This window comes from Haliotis rufescens, unplaced genomic scaffold (assembly GCF_023055435.1).
Source record: "Haliotis rufescens isolate VD_foot unplaced genomic scaffold, xgHalRufe1.0.p SCAF_17, whole genome shotgun sequence".
NCBI classification, from domain to species: Eukaryota; Metazoa; Mollusca; class Gastropoda; order Lepetellida; family Haliotidae; genus Haliotis; species Haliotis rufescens.
This window is the reverse complement of record NW_025963857.1, coordinates 3,475,609-3,493,791: the sequence shown is the minus strand read 5'-3', so window position 1 is coordinate 3,493,791 and position 18,183 is coordinate 3,475,609. Positions and strand designations below refer to the sequence as shown.

Below are 18,183 nucleotides of genomic sequence, written 5' to 3'. Positions count from 1 at the left end.
GATAACAAACTGTATAGTTACATTTATGTGAATAAAGACATTGTATGATGATGATGATGATGGTGATGATGATGATGAAGAATCATAATGACAATACAAATGCTGATTTTGTAATACTGACTTTGCCATAGTCAGGCAGGGGGAATAGAGATGCTTGTTACAGAGTTATGAAGTAAGAAAAGGGGGCCTACACCATACCCCTGACAGCCTCCCGTCATCCCGAGGGAGAGGATGAATGTATCGGTGGGCGTTACCCTAGTATAGATGCCAGCCTGAACGCGAGGAGAACGTACATGTGCAGGCTGTCAGATCTACACACGGGGTATACAGTGCGGGAACCGTCCGGGCGATCAAGGCACCAATGGCTGAGACTGGCACCGCTTGACTCCGCCCATTCCTGACTTTGATTTGCTCAGCGCGAGGGGATGTGAGTTTCAGGCCTAATTTCCCTGAAATGATGCGTATAAGAGTTGAGTATGTAATGAGGATCACCCATATCGCTGGTCACCTCGTGTTTATCTGCTAGTTTCACGACTCCAGCAATCTTTATCAAGGTAGATCCTGTCAGTGAAGGTTCGTGTTGTGATACAGTACAGTGTGTAAGGACAAATGCAGCAGTACGGAATGGATTGTGAGATTGATAGGAAACCTATCATGGATAATACAGTTATACCTCAAGTGACAGAGCTTGAGAACATGGAGGACTTCGAGGAGAAGCTGGACATGAAGGTGGACAGTAACGTCTCGGACAGCGGCGAGGAGACGCCGTCGACGACGTCCAACATGCCGGAGTCTCCTTCCTGTCAGAAAAACGCCAAGAAATCGGGGGTAGGGGTGCGGCGATCTGAGAAGCCACCCTACTCTTATATAGCTCTCATTGTCATGGCCATACAGGCAGCACCAACCAAGAGATGTACACTCAGTGAAATATATCAGTTTCTGCAGCAGAGGTTTCCATTCTTCAGGGGTTCATATCAGGGATGGAAGAACTCTGTCAGACACAATTTGTCTCTTAATGAGTGTTTTATCAAACTACCCAAAGGTATTGGACGGCCAGGTAAGGGACACTACTGGACAATTGACCCTGCCGCTGAATTCATGTTCGAGGAGGGATCTTTCAGGAGGCGGCCTAGAGGATTCAGAAGGAAATGCCAGGCTTTGAAACCCTTTGGGATGTTAAATGGGATGGGAGCCGCTCCCTCCATGATTCAATCTCATTATGACTTTTTGCACTCGCAGAACACTGGCATGTCACCCATGAACATGTCGTGCGCGGTCAGCACGTCTCAAGGGTACGTTGACAACAACAACATGATGATGCCAGTCAACAGCATGCAACAACACGTCAACGCTAGCTGCAGCTTCAACAACAGGTATGCTCAGAGCTGTGCCATGGCAGGCGTGACGGGTGTCAATGCTGACTATACCCACCTGACCAATCTTCAGAACACCCCCTCGTCCTCCATACCCCCCTCCATGTACGACAGGGATCACACCATGCAGCAGACAGCGGCACAGTGGCCTACCACCCAGAGATACCTGAAACAACAGCCCCTGTCCCCAACAGGTAGCACGGGGTCCATGCAGAGCATGTCCCCACCATCAAGCAATGACCCCAGCCCCTACGCTGCCATCACGGCCGGGACTGAACCAGTAGACCTGGCCCTAGCAGGTAAGGTGTTTCTTCTATACTGTTTAAACTGTATCATATAAGTAACGTGGAATGTGTATTCATGCAGTTTCCCAACCTGTATTCTCCAAAATGATTATTTTTTGTATTTCTTTCCGATTTAATTATCTAAGTCTTCGTTTATTTCCTTGTTAATGTTTGACGAATCAAACAGGCCATGTGTGAACAGCAATTGTATATTTTGTTCTAAAACACTGAAAGTATCTTGTCACCAATTGTATTATTTGGCATTAACTTGATTTATAAGACTTTGGATATATGCAAAGTGTTATGTTTAAGCTGCAACTGACGGTCAAGAAACATTTAAAGTTACCATTGGGAAGAATATAATACCAAACCATTCTGGGAACAGGGAGATTCGTTGAAACCATTACAGTTTACGACAACAATTTGTCTTTACCGGGAACAAGAACATTTTCCCTGTTTATCAAGATAACTTAAAACAGTTTAAGTGCGGTCGTTTTTTTCCATAATTAGTCATTACCAGTCTGACAAGCTGGTACTCGGTGCATTTGTCGGTAATTGAGAAATTCTCAAAATTTAGCTTCATTAAAAGTCTCTGAGGTTGATAAGACTACCAAGGCGTTCACAGCAGGGGATCAAGGCAGAGGAGGGGGGTGTTATAAGCACGTGTTGTCACGGCAACTGAAATAATACCAGTCACATAACGATTCGGAGATCGTACATGCCTTGGATGGCTACAATCCACAGCAAAGAAAGACAAACTGATTCGGGGCTTTCGCTGTCAGATCTTCTCGGTTTTGTTAGCTCGACTCGTATGTTCCGTATGTACAAGTGTTCCGTATTGTGTGGCGACGTCAGAAAACGTGTTGAAAACCACCCAAAAGAAGCTAGGTTGATACTTGAGAGCGTCTTGGATGGCTATAAAAAGCGTTGTGAACCTGTCAGAGGTCTTCTTGTCGGGATAATATAACCCTTATACTGAAGATATAACAGTTCCGTTTTACCATTATCTCGTATTTCGGACGACTACCAGCTTTATTAACAGCCGATTTTCGTGTTTTAAAGAGTTCCACAGTCCAGAGAATTAATGACTGCTGTGAATTATGGCTCAGTTTGCACCCCACCCTTGATTCCCACATTTCTGAGCGTCGTGCGTTCTTATCTTTCATGCCAGGATTTATCTATCATTACAACCTGGATGGTATCTATCTTTTCCTGTGAGTTTATGTCAGACATTTTCGAACTAGTTTACACGCTGTACTGACTATATTCTTTAACTATTCAGCGATATATGAAGATTATAACTGGTGGGTTATGAAGAAATACAAGTTAATTGTTATCTGTAACATTTTAGAAACACTGTTACATTCATGGTATTTATTGGTGCGGTTATTTCCTCGCTATAAGGGTGTATAATGAATTGGTTTAATTCGTAACGTTGCTTTATATGTATCAAAATACTTTGATGATTGTGTTCTTTTCGCGAACACCTGGTATCATCACTATTTGATAGTTATTCACAAACACATGCTTATGATATAGTCGGACAATGAACTGCATTTAGCCGATATATTTTTAAGATTATAGAAATGGTTTTGTCGCTTTTATTTATAATTATTAACATATAATGATTTAACTCATTCAGCAATAATCCTAATAGTAAACACAGCAAATGTCAACACCATCCTGTCGCAGTGAATTGACAGAATGAACATCAAGCGTACAGAAACTACAAGAAATAATAAATATTGGATAGTCCTGTCCCATTTTTTTATTAACGCAAAAAATAATCCTGAACCATTTACTAACTGTAAGAAATTATATACATTAAAAATATCTGCTGTTATTGTTTCAAACTGATTATCCAGAAATAATCTTCCACGCATTGTATATGTTAAAATAAACCCTGATGTTGTGTTACACGTTTTGTACGTGTTTATGAATTTGTCTTCCCCTAATATGCATCTCAATCCCAGGGGAGCAGAGGTTGAAAAATACCCCATATCTCCCTTGTTCCCCAGACCGTGGTTCTCGTGCAAGAATCCCCCATATGTCTCGGTATATGTTATAGAGGTAAATATTAGTAATAAGAGTGAGAGGTTACATTTCTCTTACATTTCAGACGAACATGGTTTACAAAACTCCTCGGTCGACAGTTTACAAATTAACAGCGGTAGTTTATTTTCATGCGTGAGGCGGACTTTGGCAAAGAAGTGATCATTGTTTAGTATTATCTTCCACGGATCGCCTGCATTTATTGTAAATAGGGGAACAGAAATAAACGACTGAGGTAAAAGCTGTGCGAATCATGTCGGATGTGAGATGTCGTATATACATATGCATAAGGAGCTAGAAAACGTATACATTCTTGGTTATTTAACCATCGCGTGCTTCTTGAAGTAGTGTTAAACAATAATAAACAAGTTTTGCTTGCTTTTTATATCTGTTTTGACTGAATCTCAAGACAAAATTCTTACATTACATTTGAATTATTATGTTTATTCATACGTTTTAAGTATTTATTTTAAAGTTGCATTAATATTACATCAGCCATATTTAATGTCATGGCTATGAAGGTTGTGTAGATATTTATTGGATAGGTATTTGCGATGTTTTATTAATAGACATTTATTGGATAACTGCGTGAATGGGGTTTGAATGTTTGTTTATATTTAAATGCTTTAAAGAAAGCATATCTATATAAAGCAATTCTATCATTTTATACATTTCCGCATTTATACACTTTATGCACTTTATACACTTTTCATTTTCATGACGTGGGAAACATTTACGAGGGGTTTTGCCATCTGAAACAAAAATACAACAGCAGAAGTATTCTGTTCAACTTGTTTCATAATAATGTTGACATGAAAAAAAGCACAGAGCGATTGATCTCAATAACAAACGACGGAGTGGAGAGGAAAAATAAAAGGTATCCCCCGCTCACTGCACGCCCATATTGAATGTCTAAGCGGAGAAAGTAAGACAGAGGTATTTTTACACTGGGAGTCGGTATATCACGTAGCCTGTCGTGTCAAATTAGTTACTGAATCCCTGACACAAACTAGCCCTATTACGAAAACATCCACATTGACGGAGGGAACAGCTTTTCGTGCTTTAAACCTTTGATGACAGGGCTCAATTAGTCACATCATCTGTCTTTTTTAGGGTAAATTCACACAAAAAAGTGTTAAGCAGTAGTTTGTTTAAAAGCGGCATGGGAAGAGGCAGTTTATACGTCAAGTGGCAATAAAACACCGCAAAGCTTTGGTAGAATGCAAATATTTCTACAAGACAACGTGAACATGATTTCTTTTACCAGTGTAGAGTAGAGAGTGAAATGAGCCAGAATATTATAGTCATGCTGACGCTTGTTCTGATATTTATATATTTACGATTCATGTATTCATGTTATTGATACTTGATAATTTAGTATATGAAGAAGAAGATTTGTTGTACATAAACACCCACAGGGGGCAGGGTACAAAACACGAACATGACTAGTTAAAAACATTGACATACACATTAGAATACAAATATTGCTATGATTATATTGCTAGAGAGAAGATGCAGATTTTCTTTTCCTGAACAGTTTATGACTATTCTTTTTCAAAATATGAGTACCATCCAATGTAGATTTGGATGTGCACAAATGATATGATAATGTCTTGACGGAGATCCATCTTCGTGTAACCAGGAGTATTTTTCTATCCTTGTTCGAGGATAGTAGTTGGTATCCCTTTATAAAAATGAAAATATAAATATATTTTAGGCTAGGGGACAAACATTAATTTATTTCCAACTTTCAGTCAAAATAAGGTAAGATAAGAGAGGAGAGAAACTTGCTGAATTACTTAGACAAAACCGATAACAAATAATAATAATAATTTTTGATACAGCAAGGAAACCTGGCATATGTTTGTGGTCCAACAAATTGAAAGAGGTTGAAGATTTGTAATCATAGTATTGTTCGTGTGTCAGTTTGTACGTTATTAGAATATCATTATCTCAAAGCTTTTAAAAACTTTAACCTGTATCCTTCATCAAAATGTCACACTTTCTTATCATCTTTTGACACTGAACAAATTAAAACGATTGGCGATAATGGGCAAAGATAAGATTAAGTCAAATTTGCCAGTAATAAACACCTCGTTTGTTAATAGACCAGAGCCTCCAACAACAAGGGCACATTTAGACTTGCACGATAACAAGAACTTGTAATCGGAGATGATATGGTCAGTTAGCACTGTCCATCTCTCATCGCCTCCTGACAGTAGGACCTTTATCTACATACTAAGTGTTTTCCCTGACCAGCAGGTGTCCGGTGGCGCCCCACGGCGGCCACATTAGGTTATGTAACTCTTGTTGCTTCAGATTGTGCATACCGCTAATGGCGCCTGTAGTAACATGCCTTCTGACTCAGCAAATCGGGTTTCTGTTGCTTGGATAAATTAAAACTTAATTACTCTGGATTTTTGTCATACGCTGCGAAAGTGATAGGTAACGTCATGGGGAGACGTTGTTCTTAGAAATATTTTCACAACTGGGGTGTGAACAGTCATTTACATAACCCACCTTAATGTAAGTTGTGTTGGTTCATTGTTCTTTGTTCATGGAAAGCAATTTGTAAACAAACACTTGAAGACAAAGGTTCTGAGAAATTAAATTCATCTTGAATTTGTGAACTTTTCCAGACACACTGTACATATATGGACATACTTATATCGTAAAAGTTGCTTCTTTGTAGTCTGCACATTTCTTGATTAAAATTCACAATTTATTTATATTGAAGTCAAGGTTATCAATTGTTGAACTATTATTTTTAATAAACACGTATCCATATCGGGTCATTAATTATTTAAATTTTAAAAATAGTCATTATTTATGAATTTGTTAAAGTGAAGTGACCAAAGGAGGAAATGCTGCGGAAAAGATAAAATATAATAATGTTCACTGCGAGCTTTTCACAAAGAATTTATGGAACACAAACATTATACATTAGTCTGAATGCATTTAGACTAGGAACAAGATTCGGAAATTGGTTTTGTGTCTGGGGCAATAAAGAAATTGCAATAATAAAAGAACGGACTTTGTCTATGTACAAAAAGTTATGCCGACTTGTCTTGGTAGATTAAACCTGGAAGAGAAAATAGGTGGATCCTCTGAAAGAAAGACGCTTCCTCTTGGTTTTTTCGTTATTTTTGTGACAAGTAAAAAAGAACGTTTAGCTTCGTTTCAGCGTTAATGTGCTAGGTTGTCTGTTCATTTATTTTTGTCTCTTTGGAATTTTCTTCAAATTACTTTCAAAATTGATATCTATTTCAAAATGTTATGCGTGCCTTTTCTATACCTCTCGTTGAAGTGAATATTTTCTCCCGCTGATGGTATTTCTGACAATGTAATGCAGCTGAAATGTGTGTAAATCCAAAGCCAGATTGCACTAACGATAAAATCACCCTCTAAACTATTTCACAGACCAGAAGAGCTTCACAGGATACTTCCTATTAAAGAATCACTGTTTTCGCAATGAAATTGCCACAAGCACTCTCGACAGACTACTCTGTTAAAGTCTTCCAACAACGTAGAATGCACAGAGACTAGGGTTGTAAATGGTCTTCATATTTTCCGAACCCGTTCACTTATGTGTCTGTTCCTTACCCGGCAGGCAACAATAACAGCAAATTCCATTCCCTGTTCGTTTTAACAAGATTTTGTGATTTGACGCAACCTGGGAGGTTGGGTGACACTAATGCGAAGCTAATGTTTACCGCGGCAGTAGGGTGTCCGACAAATCGGACGACGCGGCTATACGGAAAGCATTGTTAGACAAATCTCGTGTATGTCTGTTGTGTCAGGATTCAAGGAATAAAAACTGGCGTGTAAAGGATACCAAAGACAGAGGGTAACTGAAGTAAGGTGGTATAAAAAGACGGAATGAAAGTTTCCACGTTCCGAAAAGGCCTTATGTATAGGTAATCTTTATAACTCTTAAAGGTAAATCTGTACATATGTGTTAAGACCACCGAGAATAAGATGGACTTGGAAAACTTTTTTTCTGTCACTTTTTGATTATCCATCACCTGTATGAATTTGTAGATGAATAAAGTTTTTGCATCTAGAACTCGATGAAAATATTACTGTTCCCTACACTGCAACGTCGCATTATAACTGGCATTGTTTGCACTAGCGACTCTTCAGTAACAGGAATCCGAAACTCTCATTTAAAAACTTAAACTTTATGGGATTTTTTCCATCACACATCCCTCTCAATGGTGCATAAAATGGGAGTGTTTGACTGTTAAAAAGAATATAATTATTTAAATGGGAATTTCGGATTCCAAACGTTTATGGCCATTTAGCTAATGCTTTTAATATAGCATTATCATGAGTAACGTGATATTTCTGTGGCACAAACGCCCACTGATAAGAATCTACAAACTGCAAGAATATATTCATGATAAGTTAAGAGACAACCTAACTGAAATTGGCAGAGATTTTTTATAACCTTTTGTGGCTTTTTTTTTTATTAAAACAGTAAAGTTTAATCGTTGTAATGTTAATGTTAAGCATTCGGTAAATGATTTTTTTCTTAAAAGTAATTACCAAAACATAATGGTCGGATACCATATATTTGAAATGTATACATGGACTCTCGGTGTATTTCATTAAAATTGATAGATTTACCCTCCGCTCAGGGTAAGGATATTACAATTTAAGACCGTTTTCATAACAAATCTTTATAAAATCATTTTTCCCGACTTAAAAAAGTTGTTTTTGTTAAAATGTTCAAACGTAACTCAAGAGAGGTGTTTCCCGAGCGCATGTTATTGCATGTAAAATATCCTGGGCGTTATGGGGAGCTTATTACTCGCATACATGTGCGAACATATTAAAATAATACGTTGTCTTAGTTTGTGCGGGCACCTGTTCATCACCACTAATGAAGCTGGTATTTGCAATGACCTTTGCAGTCGGTATGTGATTTCCGATGCAGGACTTTTTCAATCATTGAACAGACATGGCACAGCTTTCCTCCAACTGTACTCATCACGTAACCGCCCATACGCCAGCCAAGCTGTCCGACAAATTGGTTTGTATGTGGAACACGACAGCCCTCACTTCCAGCTTATTAAACCATATCGTACCAATTTGCTGCCATGATCCTGCGAATTAAGCTAAACAGTTAATCGCTATCAAATGCCGTGAATAGCGTATGGAACTGTTTTCAATTTAGGCGAGGAAGTATCACGAGCGAAGTCCTAGTCCAATGTGTTGTGATGTAAACCAACCAGGACAAGCACATGGGGCGAGGCAGCGACACTGCTAATAAGGGGTGATGAAGGGGGAGAGAGGGGGCGCCGTGGGTGATTGACAGCAGGGAGCTGGGCAGAGACGGGGAAGTGAGGGGACCTAATGAGAACCAAAACTCTCTCGACAGGGCGCGAGGGTGTGAATAGAGCCGGAGTGATGAAGAAACACGAACAACATTACATCACACGCTCATGCCATCTCCACTGTCCAAAATGTCACTTCGTTTATTTGTTCATGTTTATCAATTACTTAGTTTGGTTTTTTTTCAATATCCGGAATTGAAGCTGCATTTCTTTTGGTCATAGATGTAGATACGGGAAGGAGTTTCCTGTGTTATTTATATATATTGTAAATCTACATTACGAAGATTATGAATGTCTTTTTTGTTTTGGAATTTATGAATGTGTCATATATCATCTTTTATAAAAATATATAATTGATAAGCAAATAAGATTCATTTTGATTTCAAACGTTGACGATGTACGTATTCGGTCTAGCGAATACTTGTATGAATCCTATATCAAACCTAGGAAATAAAACAAATGTACAGTGATGCACAAAATATCACATACATGAGCTCAATACATGGTAACTTCATGACTGATAACGACAGAGCTAATAATCAGCATAATAGAGGTAACCTCGTTCATAATAAGGGCCAAAGTCATTGGACAAAATGTTTCAAACCTTAGATAATGAACGTTACATTGGCTCATTAGTTTTTGTCTTGCATTTCAAAGTCGGAAGTTAATATAGGAACAGATGACTGCAAATTCTATAATGTTGATTCACTCTTCAAGGGAGCAACAAAGTAGATTTGAAACATTGAAACAATGAAGTAGTTGAAATCCATTCATCTTTGGGAATGGTCTTTTTCTGAAGGTCAATCAAAGTGCTGCAAACAGTACAGTTACTACAACAACCAGTTTTCCCGTTATGTCTCGGTTGTTTCTCAATCAAGATTTCTTGTTTAAAGTTTAGTCAATTTAATTGAAATAGATTGTCACACCTTACGATTTGAAACGCACCACGTTCACCTTTCTTTATCAATATAATTGTTTTCATGACAACTGATAAGCACGAGTGATTTGTTGAGTCCTTGCTAGTGCAGATTTGTGTGGTGTCATCATTTCTATCATTGTGTTCTTTCAAGTTTCAAAGTTACGTTTCTATCGTGGCGTCACCTGCTTCAGTTGTGTGTTATCAACATGGAAATATGTGTCTAATAATCATATTTCTACCGCATGTAATACACACGGGTGATTTATGTTTGGTTCTCATCCATGGGTTATAGTGTCATCACTCTCTACCATGGTATCCTGCAAAGTTTCCATTTTACGTCTCTATCTTGGCGTCACATGCTCAAGTTTAATGTGTTATCGAGATAGTAATATGTGTTTGTTAATGATACTTGTGCCTTCAACCCAATCTATCCCGAAAAGCATGTTGGAATTAGCATCACTGGAGAAAAGGAGAAAGTGCAACGATACATGTCAGAATTGTGGCCGATGACAAGTAGACAGTTAGTCGACAATCCTTCCACAATCATATACACAGACCAGCTATTATTCAAGCACATGATAATATACATGGCGTCTTGGCATTTTGTCTGCTGTCAGGCTAGGTATATCTTGAGAAGACGGACCTGATAAACCAATGGCAGGGTTTCACTTGCACCACTTCGCCTCGCGGACAAGTGTTCCGACCAATCTTTTCCGATACAGTAACGGTCCACAAACAAACCTATCTCTTTCCAATCTTCTCTATATCAAGGCTCGCCAGGCCTTTCATCAATTAGAGAAATGCTGGAGAACACTACCCTTTTCTGTGTTCCTACCCGAGTAGAGAAATAATCACCTTAATATTAGATACATTTCTTAGAAGTCCCAAGTGACTCATACAATTCTTGCTCCACCTGCAATAGCAGTCTGTCAATACGAGGTTGCCTTCATCCGTCCAACTGTAACCCAGGACATATATGAATGTCTGTTTCAAATTAATCATGTACCTAAGCTGGCAGCCGTGTGCTTGCCCCTAGATATCAATCTGCTTTTCCTTGAATGCACGTGTAATGGGAATGCGCGGTTCTCGGCAGCTATTCGCACGTGTAAGGCAGGTGAGGTCGACTTTGAACCATGGCAGTAGCATACAGGTGTGAGACACGTGAAGCCAGTTGGTCTTCTGTGGCCTGTTTTATTGTGACACGCCACACCTCACTCATATCTGTCGACAAACCTTCAAGTTCATATACAGCACTAATATTTTTACTCAAAATCAATTGTTTTAACTAAAGTCCTGTCTTCAGTTGTGTTGCTTTGACATTTGATTGTCTATTTAAATGTTGGTGGAGGCGAGCAGCGAGGGATCATAATAAATACATTAATACGCGACCCTTGTGCACTGGGATGGCAGGATATGATGCCATTAGGTGTGAATGGGTGAAGTCTCTGTACAAAACTCCCTTTTTTTCATTTTAAAGTTGCGCAAGAAAATGTCACCAATATACAGGATGTTGTGTTTTACAGTACACAAATGAACATTATACTGACGTTAATCGTGAATAAGGGATTGTGAACGGAGATAAAACTAGCATACGTATGAGGCAGTGGCACCACTTTTGCAAACGGGATAAATTCATAAAAATAATGGAAACTTTATAATATAAAGGTATTCACAACTGAAAGATACTGCATGTTACTGTTTCTGATTCGTGTAAAATGTAAGCAGAATTTTACTCCCTCAGCTGTTTCCTAATTAGATCTGTTGATAAAGATTCAGAAGACTGTTTGAGAATGACTTCAATTTTCCAATAGTCAACTTTCTGTTTATGTCGAGCAATAGTCCGGCAGCCCCAGCCTTTGGTGTCTACATTTCACAACGTTTGAGGTACAATGTTCTTTCTTCGAAGATTTCAAAGAGCGTCATACGATTCTTGCTTAATAGTTCAGGGTTACAAATTTCAAGATGGACCTATGGAGGACATTTTCAAAGTTGACACATTAGAGACAAAAAGGATGTCTGATGCCATTCACTATTTTGACTTATACCATATGTCCCCCTTGGAAACAATTGACTTGCCTTTGCAGTATTTGTGACAAAAGCCACCGATGGGGCAGGATTCGCTGACCTTTTCGCGAACAGCTGGTATCATCACTATTTAATAGTAATTAATGATAAACCTAGGCTTAAGATATAGTTGGAACCGTGCAATGAATTCTGCTTTATCACAGACCTCGTATGATTATGAAATGGGTTTTGTTGCTGTTATTTTGTTCATTGATGTTCATTGACTTGGGCATAAACCTGACTTAACAAGTCTTTGGAATTATTTCGCTTCATAACGATCCCTGTTGTATAGAACCCCCTTTGTTTCAATAGAAGACGTGTTATTGTGCTCCCAAACCAGTCATAATTGCTTCAGACATGAACAAACACTACCTAAATATATGACTTTAGGCATAAAATAGCAGCAGTGTATAAAACCTCTTTTGTGGCCAGTCCAATGATCTGTTGTGGCAGTCACGCCTATTTTTCTTACGTTTAATGACTTCATCTGTTGTATAAGCCCAGTGGCGTTTTTAAAGAGAGCTTTCATATTTTTCCTGATTTCTCCAATATTACACGAAGAACAAACGCTAAAAGGCACAGCAGAACATTTTATTTCATATATTGGCGGGGTCCCTTCCGTCTCGGCGTGTCGGGGTGCCTCCAGCAGGTTCGTGGCTAGGCACGGAGTGTTTCCCTCTACACTAGGTGGTCCATGGGTACGGCAACACATGTTGAGCTTGCATACAGCTCACATTGGCAGAGAAATTCTATTCCATCATTTCACTTCTCATGTATACTGAGTGAAGTCCTACCTCTTGCCGTTCACTGTATTTTGCTATGTAGATCAGCGCGGTTTGTTCTGGGCAAATTGACGAGCAAAACAGTCCCCCGTGAAGATAACGAGCGAACATGTTTGTTCACCATTTGAGAGGACGTGTGTAGATCTCTCTACGATCCCATGCATTTCTGACTAAGTGTGGAGCCGTGCTTGTACAACCATGAAAGCCTTTAAAAACACTATGTTGAAGACACGGGATCTACCACACCAGGGGAGACGAACGTAGTCTGGTTTATAGATGTTTCCATGCGAATTGATGCCTAAATGCAATACAACATTTAAAACTGAATGAATGGACATGAAATAGTTATTATATAATTTGCAAAATGTGTCAGATATGTTTAAAGGTTTAATTGAAGCATATTATGTTTGAAGCTATCAATTATCCTAATTTACAAAGTAAAACCATCTGAAAATCAAACCAAGCTCACACCGGCAAGACGTTCAGCATTTTTCAATTGTAATGAAGCAGTTATATCAAAATCTATGACAATGTATATTTAAAAAACACACAACATACTGTCGTATTTTACCAAAGATCAAGTAAGACACCACAGGCATTGTGACATTAATTAAGATAATATTTTACAATTAGCTCTAATGTGCACGAGATGAGGAATGGCGAACTCCTGACCTTCCACTCTCTGAGCATACGTTCTATCTACAAGACCACGCCTTCCTACGTTATTTAACCAACACCAAAGTAGGAAGTCAAATCATTATAAATTTAATCAAGATGATATGTACAATGGTCTGTGATAAACAATATGTCTTCGAAATTTAAAACGTCAACGCCAGAAAATAATAATTCTCGGGTAACTGCTGAAACGTATTCCAATGAGCGTAAACGGCTAAACAGTGATGACGTTGCCATTGATCGTTCCCGTGGTACCATGATATCAGTTGTAGTTGATCCAATCATAGTAAGAACATGTGCACAAAGTATATGTATATAAATCTCTCTGGTTGACTTTACAAACAGTGATACATAACATGCCCTGGTGAAGAATAATTAACTTCAATGTCAGTGAAATATCGTCTTTTTTAGTGTTCAATAAGGACAAGTTGCTGTGTATAAATCAATGCCAAATATATGAAATCTCGTTAGTTTATAGACAGCCTCTGCGTACCGTCTAACAACGAGAATAACTCCATAACAATAACCCTATACTTCAAAGATATCATTTGAGTAGAAAATAACTATACAGGAAATAGTTTATAGATTTATGTTAATCTACAATTTTCATACCACATAAGTTCCTACCCTTTTTCTTATTGCAGTTAATAGAAACATATATGCCGTTTTGAATATGTATAACGAAATAACAAAAAAATGAACACAACAAAGAACAGATTGCAGAAACAAAGATATGTTATCCTGAAAGAAATCATGTAGTTGCAGACAGGTTTATTTCATATAAATCGGCTAACCAAAAACACAAGCATGTATAAACAAACAATCTGACTGAATGCGCATCAAGATGTTCCTTTACGTATCAATATATCAACATGATACTGGAATAAACTAACATTCTCAATGATAACATTTTTTAGTTCTGCAACATTCGAATTCATATGTGGTGTCGCTAAAACATGTTTTCAGCCAATAATTTCATATACCACAATAGGATCCATGCGCTATTTACTCTCAAACCGAGAGTAACCTATGCATGAACATCGGTTATGAAAATCCTTATTTGTCACATTTAAGTCCAATCTGATATTTTAGTTAACAGTTTCGGGTATTAGGATGTTAAAAATATAAATACATTTAAACATCTAAAAGAGAATAAGTTACTGTAAAGTATACACATTTGGGAGAATCGTGTATGGTTAATAGTTTCTTATCATCACCACTGCCGTTTAGCTATTCTCACTGTTTGATACTGATTCATAAACACATGCTAATATAGTCGGAATTTTACAACAGAGTCCGCTTTTAGCATGATTTCTTAGGAATATGAAAGGGTTTTGTCGCTTTTATTTGCAATATCTGAATGGCGAAATACATCCTAAATCCAGACTGATCCAGGAAAATCATATCCAGCATTTTAGCAAGCATTTCAGTATCTTCATATTCATATTCACACATACAGAGACGTGAGTGAAATGCAGCCATCTAAGCTGTGAACTGCAATAATGTCACACTTCCTTTCATGTGCCTGATGCTATTTTACACAACCAATTATTTGAATAAAAGGACCAAACCCATTTCCATAGTCATAAGAAATATCTGCCAAAAGCAGAGTCCATTGTACGATTCTGACAATATCATAAGCATGTGTAGTAAAGGTGTGTTCTTGAGAAAGGATTTAAAAAGACATATCCTGATGACCATTGTATACCACATCATGGTTACATCAAAGCACAGCACAGCACAGCACAGCACAGCACAGCACATACAGTTCATTCTCAACACTAAAGCTCACTGTATATCTCTGTAACCTGTGACGTTCAATTGTCTGCCACATTTCGACTTAAACTTAATGTGCGTTGAGTTAGTTTATCATTGTTACTTGCACATGCAATGTAATTTCTATGTGATACAACTTGTACATCTTTAGTATTCTGTAATGTAAATGACACAGTATAAGTTACATATATTCTATAATTGCACCGTTACATATTCATAATTATCTGAGTGAACGTAAAGTCATTTGTAAGAGTTGTATCAATCGACAGATATAGATAATGAAACATTATGATAGTGAATTTAAACTAACAAGACTCAAACTCTTTTAAAAAACCGAACACATGTATGTTATTTACATATTGATGTTTATATTGTTGATATTGACCTGACAGTACTCGATTACAAACGAATGATTTCCGAGGAATTACATGCACCCAGAGCATACCATAAATTGTATACCCTGTACACATATGCTGCATTATCTGATTATTTCGATATTTTGAAATGAGTTATTTGCTCTCTCACATGTCTAAAGGTAAAATATCCGGGTTATAACCATAATTCTAAAACATGTTATTCGTTTCCACACCACAAAACCAAAATATGAACGAAAATAGATTTCAAACAAACTGAAAGCGACAAAAGTTATAGTGAACAAACATTATAACAGGTTTTCGTGAAACCCCTCTGTCGTACACTACATTTCCAAACGACTGTAACTGTTGATTGAAAAGACGAGAAAATTATTTTAAGTCTTTATAAGTACTTAAAAGTAAATGATAGAACCAAATTGTTCATTATTTTCCTTGATACCAGAGCTTCAGTTTTTGTTTCTTTCCTGTTTCAGGCATGAGACTGCCGTCCCAATCCTTTCAACAACCATCGTCATGTGACCGGAAGGCCTATTTCCCATACGGAACTGGAAGTATGGCACCAATGCATCCGACGTCGTATTATGAGAAATGCGCAATGTGAGAATCATCTGACATAATGGCGGGGACTTGCAATATGTACATAGATCTCGCATATTTATTTGAAATCTCAAGGATTCACGTCTAAGCCGTCCATGCCAACTACTCCACATGACGCCGCCGTCCAGCCGTGACGCCGACAACTACAACGACCACGCACTCAGGTACCAGTGCTATGCACACATTGTGTGCGCAGCCACATTATGACGTCATCGGTATTGTTCTCCATCTGATGTCACAGTGCCGTGTAAATAATGATATCTTCTCCATCGTGGACAATTTCATATTGACACTTCCAGAAGAAGATAAATTGGTAATCTCGATTACACAATAATATACACATTAATTAGGATTTCATGCGTCAACATGGGGAAAATGGACTATGCGATGATTTTACAAATACCATTTTTTTCATGAACGTTAATTTGATGATACTTATTATTTTTAAGCCAAAGTTTCACAGCGTGCCAAATCGTGTATAAACCTTTTTGCTCAGGTGGTGCTTTAGTTCCCTATTTTACTCTGAGCGCCAAATGAGAATCTTAGAAGTGTAGATATGTGAATATACAATGTCTATAAATGACTATATCTCTATGCTCCCTCAAGTGTTCTTCGTCTGATAATGATCCTTGATTTGTCAGCACTATACCAGTGCTCGTTGGTTTGAACAAAGTGCGTCACTTTGGGCTTTCATCCCACATCAAGCTGACCCGCCGTTGTATATCTGAAATAGTGTTCAATGCGGCGTAAATCCCAACTCACTCACACACTCAAATGTTTCACTGTCAATGAAAAGAATCAATGTTGTCATTTTCATCAGATGTCATTTTTATAAATACACCGTTATTGTTTGTCATTATTATCTTGAATTATATATATATATATATTTTCACATGATATGTACATTTTGAATTTTGTCACTGAAATTAAAATTATTTTATAATTTCCATTTCTTAGTGTGTCATAATTTGGTGTTCTTTACATAGAAATATCAATGATGATGAAGCAAAGTTATCGTTTTTATTGTATGTCGACACCCACTGATAATGAATAATAATGATATGTAATAATAATAATCCAAACAAAAGGTTAACACTTTACACGTCCATCAAAGCGTTAAAATGATACTTTAACATACTCTTACAATAGTATTATCCTTAAATTCGTGAACGGGTCCAACAATTTTCTTGACTAAACATTATTTCACAAAATATTTTCTTTATCTAATCACAAATTCGAAGCTTAATACGATTTGATTATGTACATTTGCTGAATAAAAACAACAGAATGATACAATATATATTCATTTCTATTGAAACCATATTTACATGCTTTTCTAACCACCATTTGCACTCATATGCATAGACTTTATTGTATTCCAATTGTCAGTGTATCATGGGGAAAGCCGTCATATCAATAAGCCCAGTTGTGAAATATTGCTCCAATGCTACATTTAAAACAGAAACATGGAAGAAACATTGTTGCTCGGGACCTATTCTGACCCAGAACCCCAACGGGGCGAATCACAGGCAAGAAGGACACCGTGTGATCTTGCAATGGGACACAAATTGACACAATTGAGAGATCGTATTTATGGTCGTTCCTAACAATATTACCATTGATTTCAGATATATATTTCAATTTGGTGACATGTTTAAAGGGAGACATATCATATAAATGCAGAGTCCATTTTACGATTCCGACTATATCATCAGCATGTGTTTATGAATCAGTATCAAATAGTGATGATACCAGGTAGTCGCGAAAAGGTGAACGAATCCTGCCCACCGGTGACACCCATCACAAACACACGCAAAGTCAAGTCAAGTATTCACTGAAAATAGAACACGGGCATACATGGAACAAGTCAAAATAGGGAATTGCATCGGACATCATTTTGGGAACTTAGCGTCAAAATTTAATATTAATCAATTCAGAATAAAGAGGT

The 18,183-nt window shown here is 37.6% G+C and overlaps 1 protein-coding gene across 1 annotated transcript; it reads left to right on the top strand.

Moving 5' to 3' along the window:
• The first annotated feature begins 475 nt into the window (after positions 1-475).
• Positions 476-17,182, top strand: LOC124146390 (forkhead box protein F1-B-like). The gene is made up of 2 exons (XM_046516693.2): positions 476-1,672; positions 16,112-17,182. The coding sequence occupies exons 1-2, from the start codon at positions 610-612 to the stop codon at positions 16,237-16,239; spliced, it is 1,191 nt and encodes a 396-aa protein (XP_046372649.1). The 5' UTR covers positions 476-609; the 3' UTR covers positions 16,240-17,182.
• The last annotated feature ends 1,001 nt before the right edge of the window (positions 17,183-18,183 follow it).

Bases quoted from the DNA above. Each gene is read 5' to 3' on its own strand.
- LOC124146390 (XM_046516693.2), top strand. From the start codon at position 610: ATGCAGCAGTACGGAATGGATTGTGAGATTGATAGGAAACCTATCATG. The intron at 1,673-16,111 runs GTAAGGTGTTTC...TTCCTGTTTCAG, and splicing joins AGTAGACCTGGCCCTAGCAG to GCATGAGACTGCCGTCCCAA.